General features: G+C 69.1%; 1 protein-coding gene across 1 annotated transcript; it reads left to right on the top strand.

Annotated features, from left to right (window-relative positions):
* Nucleotides 1-612: 612 nt before the first annotated feature.
* On the top strand, nucleotides 613-11,044 carry PKP3 (plakophilin 3). The gene is given in 15 exon segments (XM_048306650.1): nucleotides 613-1,392; nucleotides 4,121-4,204; nucleotides 4,206-4,302; nucleotides 5,299-5,375; nucleotides 5,492-6,198; nucleotides 6,582-6,705; nucleotides 6,848-7,052; nucleotides 7,247-7,421; nucleotides 7,571-7,688; nucleotides 7,906-8,073; nucleotides 8,406-8,591; nucleotides 8,728-8,881; nucleotides 9,097-9,289; nucleotides 9,681-9,768; nucleotides 10,023-11,044. Coding segments are annotated over 15 exon segments (2,754 nt in total). The 5' UTR covers nucleotides 613-1,050; the 3' UTR covers nucleotides 10,059-11,044.
* Nucleotides 11,045-11,305: the final 261 nt, after the last annotated feature.

Here is an 11,305-nt window from a genome sequence, read left to right as displayed (position 1 = left end):
CCGCTGCGCCGGGAGCTGGTCTGTGGCTGGGCAGAGCGGGTGGCCCCACGGCCCCCGGGCCACCAGTCCCATCCCAAAACCAGCCTGGCCTTAGGCACAGCTTTTCCAGCAGCCTCCCAGCCGGGAGAGCTCCAAAAGCCACCACCATCGGAGCGGGCACCAGGCCCAGCCAAACGCAGAGCTGCCGCTGGTGCTGGGAGGGATTGGTGCCAGCAGTGCCATCCCCACCGGTGCTGGGGACAGTTTGGGGCCGGCTGATGGTGTCTGCTTGGGACAGGGCCAGCAGCACAACGCCCGAGGGCTTGTTTCTGCCGCGGTGGCTGAGCTGTGGCCGCGGGATGACACAGGGATCACGGGGACTGCAGGAGCCACAGGGAGCCTCTCCCGGGCCAGGCGTCGGAGCCCCAGGTGACAGCGGGGCGCGGGCAGGTCCCCGCTCCTGGAGGATCAGCCCTGGCCCTCCCTGCCCCGCGGGGACACTGCGAAGGCGTCGGGGCTTGTCCGGGGCGGCAGAGGCAAACTCCAGCCTGGAGTTCCCTCACCGAGGGGCTACCCCAGCCAGGGGCGTGAGGGGGGGGGAGGTTGTGGAGGCTGGGGGGGGAGCACAGAAACCCCCTGACACCCCCGGGCTGAGAACGGGCCACACGTGACAGCAGTGGCCGTGTGCAGGGTCCCGGCACCTCCTGCCCGGCGCTGGGCTTTGCCGGGGGGTCCCCTCCTGGCATCCCCCAGTGAGCGTGGGGTGTGGTGGGGGGCCTGGGTTAGCGGTGGTAAGAGCTAAGTGGTGACCCCCCCAAACTGGTTTGGCCCGTTTCAAACGCTCCCTCTCAGCTTATCTGGCTTCAAAGGGCTCCTGCTCCATCCCACGCACACAAACACTCTCCCTGCGAACCAGGGGGAGCCCCTTGCATCCCAAAAAACGTGTGTGCCCCCCAAGCTCTGCCTCCCCTCCATCTTCTCCTTCTGGCACCCCCAAACCCTCCCTGTTGCAGCCATGGGTGCCCCGAGCTGGGTGTTCAGGGGGACGTGGCGGGAAGGACGCGTTGGATCATGGCCACGGTGGCGGTGGGGATCCCTGGGGACTCTTTGCAGCATCACGAAGGCGGCCGAAACGTGGCTCCGCTGTGGGGGGCTGGCTCCCCCGGACCCCTGGCCGCGCTGACGATTTTGAGGAGCCCCGGTGAGCCCCGAGAGCCCGGCCTCGGCGGGGAGGCGAGAGGTTCCATGCAAAACCTCGGCCCCAGGAGACTGGTTGGGCGAGGTGCGGGGCGGGCCCGCGCGCCCCACGCCCGCCGCAGACGCCGGCGCCCACCCGCACCCGCAGCACCCAGGGCTGCACCTGCCCGCCCGAGGATGCTGCAGGACAATGGCCCCCCGGGGCCACCCACCCAGGTACGTGCGGGCCACTGCCGCGGCCATCGGCGCGACTGTCCCCACCGCGGGTCCCTGGGGCGAGCCGCTGTCACCCGCACCCTGTCCCCGTGCACTGGCCCGCCTGGTGCCGGGGGTCCGGGGGTCCAACGCGTGTGGCTGGTGGCTGCCCAGCCCCGGCCAGCTCTGGCCCCGGGCAGCTTTTCCCTCCCTGCCCGTGCCTCGCTGTCCCCAGCGTGGCTCCTGGCACGTGCGCGCCGTGTCCGGGCTGCGCGGGGCCACGCCGGCCACTCCCTGCCCCAACGCCGCTGGCCCCGGCGGGCACGGCCGGCCCTGGGCACCCGGGCGTGGGGACGGGCGCTCGGCGCTGCTCGGGGGGCGGGAGAGGACGCGGCGCTCCCGGGAGCCGGGGCTCCCCGGGAATGTGGCTCTGTCACCCCGCGAGGGAGTGACAGAGGTGCCTCCGGGCTGGGGGGGGGGGGGTCAGCGACTGCTTTAGGGGTCCCAGACTGGGTTTATTTAACTCTGTGTCTGTGTCACTCCAGCTGTGATGGGCTCCCCTCGGGAATCCCTCGATTTTGCTTCAAATGTTTTCTTTGTGCTGATTCGCTGTTTTTAAGCCCCCTGGTGTATCCCGCTCCTATCCAACCCTTCCCCAATTAACGAGCTTCTTGATGAGGCGAACGCTGCCCATTCCGGCTCCAAGCGTTCTTTGAATCCCCCGGGACCCCCAAATTTCCATCTGTCAGCTGCAGGGCAGTGTTACGCTGGGGGAACGGGGTTTTGGGAGGGAGGCAGAGCTGGGGGAGAGTGGGGCTGCCAAGGGGCTCAGGGATGTCCCCGGAGCCCCCGGGGCTGGTGGGCTCCTGGGATGGCCCCGATCCCCCGGGATCCTGGCACAGGGACGGCGGGCAAGTGTTGGCTTGCAGAGGGAGCGACCCGCCCCCTCCGCCCGCTGCGGGGGGAGCCCGTGATTCATCCGGGCTCGGAGGGCTGGGAGCGCCCGCCGAGCTGTGCCAAACTCGGTGCGCCCGTGGGGCGGTGCCGCGGTGGGAGAAGAGGGGGGGCTTCGGGGGTTTTCCTGGGTGCTGCACCCCAAAAAGCTCAGGGGGCCCCCTGGGCAAAAGGGGGCTCCCACAAACCCCGGAGCTGGGGAGGTGGGTTACCCCCACGCCGGTCCTCCGAACATCGGGACGGTGCCACCGCGGGGGATTTGGGGGGGGCCGTCAGGGGACTGTCACCCCAAACTGCTGGCCCGCAGCTCTTGCCACCCCGCCCCTGCCCCGGCTCCTGCTGACGGCGGCACATTCCTCGGGGACAGCCGCCCTTTTCACCCCCGACCGAAGCGCACACGGTGTCACCGCCGGCTGCTGTAAACGCGGCCCAGCCCGAACGCGCTGTCGCTGCCGGAGCGCTGACGCCCAGCGCTGAGCCGGGGCTGGCCGCAGAGCTCACCCCAAAGCGGCCGGGCGGTGACCCGGAGCCGCCGCGTCCCCGAGCAGGGGCTCAGAAGGGCCACAGCTCTGCTCGGGAACGGGCGGCTCGCTCAGCGGGCTGCGGGACAGCGGCGGGGGCGTCCCGGGAGCTGCTCCCGAGCACGGCGGGCCGGGGGGACGCGGTGTCCCCGGTCCGGCTGTGATGGGGCGGCTCGGCGGGTGGGGCGAGGCTAATTAGTACCTGTGGTGGCAGCGGGGCCTGAGTCACCGCGTTCGTCACCGCGGGCCCGCGGCGGCTCAGCCGCCCCTTTTTTATTGTTGTTGTTTCTTCGTTCCCCGGCTGATTTGAAAAGCAAAGCAGGGAGGGCTCAGCCAGGAGTTTACTGCACGGAGCCCCCGCTCCAGGCCGGACCCCTGTGCACAAGGGGGGTCCAGAGTGCTCCTGGAAAGTGGCTTGAGGGATTTGGGGCTCCCTGTGGAGGCTCCCTGTGGAGGCTGCCAGTCAGAGCTGGCTGAGGGGTCTCCATGGGGGTCTGAGACACTCCTGGGAGGCCACGTGGGGGCCTGGGGCTCATTGGAGTGACAATATGGGGGTCCAGAGCCGTACAGAGAGGTCGTATGGGGGTCCAGAGTGCTCTCTGAGGAGGTTTCCTGGGGGCCTTGAGCTCATTGGGGGGGACATTGTAGGGGTCTGGGGCTCAGTGCCAGGGCCATGTGAGTCTCTGGAGGTCAGTGGGTCCGGGGGTCTGGGACTCTCCTAGGAGACCACGTGAGACTGCAAGGCTCACTGAGGGAACAATGTGGGTGTCCAGGGTTCAATGGCAGGAATCTCTGGGATCAAGGGGGAGGCTTCTGGGGGGGCCCAGGACTCTTCTGCGAGGTTGTTTGGGGGTCTTGGGCTCACTGACAGGACAATGGGGGGGTCTGGGGCTCACTGGTGTGACTGCCCAGGAGTCAGGGGCTGGCTGTCTGAGGGGATCCTGGCTTTTCCCAAGGTAGGACCCCCCAGACCCCTGGACCACCCACCTCCCCCATGCCCTCGTCCCCGCGAGGTCGCCCCTGGGCACCTCCACCTGTGGCGGTGACGATGGTGATGGTGACGATGGTGACAGTGGCCCCGGTGGGGCCCCCTCCTTTTCCCGGCGAGGCGTGGCGGCGGGGCGGGACGGACGGGCCGGGCCGGAGCCTCCCTACGGCTGGGGAGCGCCGGAACGCCGCCACTGCCGCCGCTCACCTGCGCAGGGCGGCCGGGCTGGCCGCGGCCCCTCGCCGCCATGCAGGAGACTAACGCCTTCCTGCTGTCGGCCCTGCAGCCCGAGGCCGGCGTCTGCTCCCTGGCCTTGCCCTCGGACCGGCAGCTGGACGAGCGTGGCCGGGAGGCGGCCGAGGCCCAGCGGCCTGCGCAGCGCCCGCGTCCAGGAGCAGGTCCGCATCCGCATGATGCTGCGGGGGCAAGCGCCCGCCCGCCCCGAGGACCTCGCCGACGGCACCAGAGGTGGGAGACCCCCCCCCGGGACCCCCTGGGAACACGCGGTGGGACGGGCGGTGGGAGCCCCTCGGCCGGCGCTGGGCTCTGGGCACACCCTGGCTGCGGGTTGGGGGGTGCCCCCCCACCGTGGCCGAGCCCCCCGAACGCCCCCGAGCGCCCCCGGCACTGGGATCAGGGGTAGCTCAGCCCCAGCGTGGGCTCGCTTCACCCCACTCGGGGTCCCGCCTCAGTTCCCCCACCTGCCCTCGGAGGGCTGTGGGCTGGTGGGGCCCCACACCCTGCCCAGGGCCGGGAGGGGGGAGGCTTTTCCCGCCCTGGCGGAGCCCCCCCGGCCCTGAGCGGCAGCGCTGGCCGGGCTCCAGCTCCTCCATTTAACGTCTGCGCCTCCGCCCTGCCGCCCCGCCCGGCACCGCCGGGATCCCCCCGCGCCCTGACCCCCGTGCTGGGGACCCCGGTGGTGGGGACAGACCCCCTGTGGCACCCCGAGGGCTGCCCCAGGCGTGAGTCACGCTCCTGGCACCACCAGCACTGGCGGCGTCCCCGTCCCGTCCCGTCCCGTCCCGTCCCGTCCCGTCCCGCCGGCGGCCCTGGGGCGGTGGCGGATGGGCAGCGTGAGGTGCCATGGGGCGCACGGCGGTGTCCAGGCCCTGCCAGGGTCCCGTTCCTAGGGTGGGGGAGCCGGGACTGGCTGTGGGGGATGCCTGGGCTGCCGATCCGGCTGCGGCGGGGGAGACCGGGCTGAGCCGCGGCGTCCCCGCCAAGGTGGCAATTAGTGCCCTCGCCGTCGGGGCACGGGGCGTGGCGGGGAGGCCACTTCTGCTCCCCGTGGCCAGCGGGCAGGTGAAGGCAGCCTCCTCCCACCCCTTTGTCCCCCCAGCTCCGCTTGCGCTGCCGTGGTTCCCGCAGCAGGTCCCCCTGGGATGAGCTGGGGCGATCTTTGATCTCCAGGTCCCTTCCTGCCCTGCCCGTGCTCACGCTGCCTCCTCTGTCGCTGTCCTGCAGGTGGTCAGTACAGCTCGACCCTGCGCTCCTCCTTCAGCTCCCGCTCCCAGAGCAATGGCGTGGACCCCAAAGCCTCGGTACGTACCGCGCCTCTGTCCCCTGCCCACCGCCTCGGCTGTGCCGAGGAGGGCTCTGGGCTCCCGCGGCGGGGGTGGAGGGACGGGCACCTCACCGGCCGTTCTCCCCCCGGCAGCTCTACCAGCCGCTGGCCAAGAAGGATTTCGGCACGGTGCGGGGCAGCGGCTGGTCCTCGCGCTCGGCCGTGGACCTCACCCCGCACAAGCGCATGGCCACCATCAGCAACGGGGGCCTGGCCAAGGGCCGCGCGTACGTCGCCGGCTACGCGGCCTCGCAGGCGGCCACCGCCTCGCCGCGGCCCAGCTCCTTCCACGAGCGCAACTTCCGCTGCCGCCAGAACCTGGACACGCTGTCGCTGCGCTCCCTGCGCCTGGCCGACGGGCCCCTCCCGCTCGCCGACGACCGCTACAGCGTCCTGTCGGAGCAGCTGGACGCGCCGGGGCACCGGCAGCTCTACAAGAGCCAGGCCGCCGGCGGCTTCGGCCGCTCCTTCGCCTTCGAGCGGCAGCTGAGCGCCGGCACGGCCGCCAAGGCCGCCTGCGACTGGCTGGACGGCGCCGAGGGGCCGCCGAGCCGCACCATCCGCGCGCCCGCCATGCGCACGCTCCAGCGCTTCCAGAGCAACAACCGCTCGCGGCTGAGCGCCGGCTCCTTCGGCACGGTGCCCGCGGGAGCCGGCGGCGCCTTCCTGGGGCTGGGGGAGCACAGCTCCCGCGCCCCCTCCGTGCGCAGCCTGGCCGAGTCCGGCCACCACCTCGCGGAGCCGCGCGCCATGGAGATGTACAACGGGCACGGCGCGCTGCTCGGACACCACGCCGGCGGGTGAGTGCCGGGGGCTGCTCCGGGGTGTCTTGGTCCTTGTCCCCACTGTGGTCACCTGCCCGGGGAGGGTGAACCCCTCCAGCTCCCAGCGGGTGTCAGGGGTGGGACGGCGGGCGCAGTTTGGCGGCGTGGCTACGGAGCACGGCATGGGCTGATGTCTGAGCGGGTCCTGCCTGTGGTCTTGGCTCCTCCACAGACACATCCTGAGATGTGGCAGGGGGTGATGCTCCTTCCCCTGGGAACGGAGTCCCATACCCAGAGCACAGTGGGAAGCAGATGGGTTGGTGGGGCTCCTTGGAGGTGGGGAATGTGGTGAGGTGCAGAGCTGGAGGATCCTGTGGGATGCTCTGCTGGGGCTGCCCCTCACCTGGCCGTGGTTCCAGGTTTGATGACATCGACCTGCCCTCGGCAGTGAAGTACCTGATCGCCAGCGACCCCAACCTGCAGGTGCTGGGCGCTGCCTACCTGCAGCACAAGTGCTACAGCGACAGCAGCGCCAAGAAGCAGGTGAGCCCCCAGAGCGGCGGGAGCAGGGGTTTTCCCAGCGGGAGCAGGGGCTTTCCCACCCCCTCCGACACGGCGGGCAGGCGCAGGGGCCGGAGGGAGCCCCGGGAGCGCAGCATGTCTGACCCCCTGGGCTGTCCCCCAGGCCCGCAGCCTGCAGGCCATGCCCAAGCTGGTGAAGCTGTTCAACAGCCCGAACCAGGAGGTGCAGCGCCACGCCACCGGCGCCATGCGCAACCTCATCTACGACAACGCCGAGAACAAGCTGGCGCTGGTGGAGGAGAACGGCATCTACGAGCTCATGCGCACCCTGCGGGAGCCCGACGATGAGCTCCGCAAGAACGTCACAGGTTGGGGGCAACAGTGGGGGTCCCCCGTCCCCAGGGGGTGGCACTCTACTCCCTTGGTGTGAGGGGAGCTGGGATGATGCTCCACAGGGGTGATCCCTTTGCATCGTTGTCGGCAGTGTGAGCCCCCCGGGGAGGGGAGGTGGGGTGGATGTGCTCTCCAGCCATTCCGGTACTGAGGGGCCCCCTCTGTGCAGGGATCCTGTGGAATCTGTCCTCCAGTGACAACCTGAAGGATCGCCTGGCCCGGGACACGCTGGAGCAGCTCACAGACCTGGTCCTGGTCCCTCTCTCAGGGCTGGGGGGCTCGGGTGTCATCCAGCAGAACCCCTCAGAGGCAGAGATCTTCTATAACTCCACAGGCTTCCTCAGGTATCTCCTCCAGGTCCTCCCACTGGGAGCAAAGTTTTGGAGGGGAGGAGGAGACAGGAGCCGGGTCTGCAGGGCTCATTTCTGGGCTCAGGAGGGGGTGGCTGTGGGGGATCCCCTCCTCTCCATGACACAGCCCCGTTCCCATGCAGGAACCTGAGCTCTGCCAGCCAGCAGACCCGGCAGAAGATGCGCGAGTGCCACGGGCTGGTGGACTCCATGATCCACTATGTGAACAGCTCCCTGGAGGTGGGCAAGTCGGAGGACAAGGTGAGCTCCTGAGCTGGTGCTGGGGGGGCTGAGGTGCTGCTCCCCCGTCCCGTGGTGCAAAGGCAGGCACGCCTTGATGTGATGCTGGCAGAACCAGAACCTCCGGGCTCACTGGGCACGGCCGGTGTCATGACTCTGCCACGGAGCATCCGTGCCAGCTGGACACACCCTGCAGGTGGCCCTGGCATGCCACCCTCGTGTTCCCTGTCCCCCCCAGAGCGTGGAGAACGCTGTCTGTGTCCTGCGCAACCTCTCCTACCGCCTGTACGATGAGATGCCCCCGTCCTCGCTCCAGCGCCTCGAGGGCCACCGGAGGAACGCCGGCGGCACGGTGACGGGGGAGCTGGTCGGCTGTTTCAGCCCCCAGAGCAAGAAAGCCCGGGAGGTCAGCGGAGGCACGTTGTGGCCATGTCACCAGGGTGGGGCTGGCGCTGGGAAGCGCTGGCAGCAGAGATGATGCCAGGGCGGAGGTGGACGCCGGCCTCAGCTGGTGGGTGGGACACGGGTGAGCTCAGCGGAGGGTGAATCAGGTGTTTGGGGTGAATCAGGGTGCTGAAGCCCCGCTTTTCCATGCCATGGGGCATGATGCAGCCAGGGTGACCTGCCAGCTGCCTGTCCAGCAGTTCAGGCCAGGCAGGCAGGGAAAAGGGGACGCTGGCAGTGAGGGACACTGCGGAGGGGACAGCCCTGGAGTCTAACAGTGCCCGTGTCCCTCAGCACTACCTGAATGCGGACATCGTCACCTTCACGGAGGTCTCCAAGGACCCCAAGGGCATGGAGTGGCTCTGGAACCCGCAGATCGTGGGCATCTACAACCGGCTGCTGCAGCGCTGCGAGCTCAACAAGCACACGACGGAGGCGGCCTCGGGCGCCCTGCAGAACATCACGGCCGGGGACCGCAGGGTGAGGAGAGCCAGGCAGTCCCCACCGCCTGCCCACCACAGCCGTGCTGCCAGGGGGGCACCTGGGCAGGGTTCATCCTGACCTGCTCCCGTGAGCGGGAGGAGGAGGAGTCTCCAAGGGGGTGTTTGCCTTGCAGTGGGCGGGTGTGCTGAGCCGGCTGGCGCTGGAGCAGGAGCGCATCCTGAACCCCGTGCTGGACCGCGTCCGCACCGCCGACCACCACCAGCTGCGCTCCCTCACCGGCCTCATCCGCAACCTGTCCCGCCACGCCCGCAACAAGGACGAGATGTGTGAGTGCCGGGGGTGAACCAGACCCGGGGGGGGGTTCCTCCCAGCCTTTTCCTCAGTCTGGCCTCCCGTTACCTCCAGCCACATCCCAGCCCTGTCCTGCCTGCTGTGCCCCCACTCACAGCTGAGCGTGCAGGCTGCTCCATCCCCTATTCCCAGACGTGGCTCTGTCTCCCCCGGCTCTGGCCACCAGCCCTGACATGCCCTTTGCCTGCAGCCACCAAGGTGGTCAGCCACCTGATCGAGAAGCTGCCGGGGAGCGTTGGGGACAAGGCCCCGCCCGCTGATGTCATCGTGAACATCATCGCGGTGCTCAACAACCTGGTGGTGGAGAGCCCCATGGCCGCCCGCGACATCGTCTACTTCGACGGCCTCAGGAAGCTCTTCTTCATCAAGAAGCGACGGGACAGGTCGGAGCTGCCGTGTCCCAGCTCACACCCGGGCTCCTGTCCTGCTCTCCCCTCCCTCCCCTGCTCCAGCACAGTGCAAGAGGGGCACAAGTGTGCCTTCCCAAGCCGTGGTGATGGGAGTCCCCAGACCGGCTCAGAGTGGCCTCGTGGCCACCTGCCAGCCCTTTGCCACCCCCTAAGGATGCCCCACCATTGCCACAGCTGCCTTTTCCCATCAGGGAGCCTCTCTCTGCTCCTGCCTGTTGTGGTGGGACCGAGATGTTCACCTCCTGCCTCTCCCCACCTGCAATAAGCCCCCAGTCCCTCCGGGCCCCTCTGGGGTGGTCTCAAGTGGGCACTGTCCCGTGCTCAGTGGTGCCCAGAACCTCATTACATCCTGTCCCTTTCCCAGCTCGGACAACGAGAAGTCCTCCCGAGCCGCCGCCAGCCTCCTGGGAAACATGTGGCAGTACACCAAGCTCCACCGGGACTTCAAGATGGTACGTACCCGTTCCGGAGCCTCCTGCAGCCAGCAGGGCCCTGGGGGAGATCCTGAGCGGGGATCCCAAGGGAATGGAGGCCAGGGGATTCATCCTGGAGAGCCACACCACCCAAATGCTGCATGTGCTGGGTCCCCGCTCCACGCCTGCTTTTCCCAGAGCGTTGTCCCTGTGCAGGCGGGGTGGGGACGGCGTGGCCCGTCAGTGCCGGAGCAGAGGGGCTCCGTGTGCCTGATGGGGCTGTCTCCTTGCAGAAGGGGTACCGGAAGGAGGACTTCCTCAGCCTGTGAGGACACCCTGGGAGCTGGAATGCCCCAGCTGGGATGCTCCGTGCTGCCGGCCACGCCGTGGGGAGGCTGCTCGCTGCCGGCCCCCTGCCCTGTAACCTAATCCCTACATCCCATGCACCTCCCCCTTCCACCGGGTCCCCTTCCCCGGCTGGGGGACACTTGTCCTCCCTCCTGCCCAGCCTTAAACCCAGCTGCTGCTTTTGGCTCTGCTGTGGGGCCCCACTGGGACCCCAGTTGTGGGGCTCTCCCCCACTCTCAGCCAGCTGTCTGCAAAACTTGGCTTGTCGTGCAGCTTGAAGGGGGCAGGAGCCGCAGGGATTTGGGAAGGCTCCTGTAGAGCAGTTCTGGGGCAAGGGGGCTTCTGGGGCTGCTTCATCCCAGCTCCCTGAGCCGCGGGGCCGGGGGGTGTCCGTGCCCCATGCCAATGTGGGATGTGCTGCGCGTTACACTTGTGTGGTGCCCTGACTGGGTGGGGATGGGGCTTTGCATGGCTTGGGGGCTTGGAGGGCTCTGAGGCAGCTTCCCACAGTTCATGGGGTGGCACGGTGGCTGCAGGGAGCTGGGAAGTGACGTCGTGACAGTGCTGCGTTCCCCTTCGCTAGGGAGGGTGGGCAGGGGCTTGTGTCTGATGGGGCTGCCCTGGCCCTCAGTGCAGGAAGCCCAGGGGGGCCTCAGGGCCCCATCTGTCACCCTGTGGGGACTGTCCCAGCGTGGCAGAGCCGCTGCTGTCGCTCCTCACCAGCTGTTGCCAGGGCTGGGCCCTGCTGGCGCAGCAGGAGCAGGATCCGGGCAGGGCCATCCGGGTCGTGTTTGCTGAACGGTGTTGCCCCGTGGGTGGGGAGATGCCCCGGGTGTCCCCGGTGTCCCCAGTGCTGGGTGCAGACGGGTCCAAAGCTCTCTGTGCCGCAGTGGTGGCTGGGAGGGGACACACGGCTGGGCTGGGGGTGGCTTTGGGCTGCTGGCGGGTTTGGGGCTGGGGGAGCCCCCGCGCTTGGGGGGCACAGGGCACCCCGGGGGGGTGATGTAGAGTAGGTGGAGGGGTGGGAGGATGGGGGGAGCGGGCGGAGGGGCTGGAGGGGTCCCCACGGTGAGCGGCACCGGCGCAGTCCCAGCTCGGGGGCAGGGGGTGTTTGGCTCTGCAGCTCTCTGTGTACAACCCCCAGCCCTGTGTACCCCTGAAATAAAGGCCTTGAGTGCTGCCCATCTGCACCTGTGTTTGGATGGCACCTGGGAGGGGGGACAGCGCC

Source organism: Corvus hawaiiensis, chromosome 6, assembly GCF_020740725.1.
Source record: "Corvus hawaiiensis isolate bCorHaw1 chromosome 6, bCorHaw1.pri.cur, whole genome shotgun sequence".
Taxonomy (NCBI): Eukaryota; Metazoa; Chordata; class Aves; order Passeriformes; family Corvidae; genus Corvus; species Corvus hawaiiensis.
Note: the sequence above shows the minus strand (reverse complement) of the source record. Positions and strands in the feature narration are given on the sequence as shown.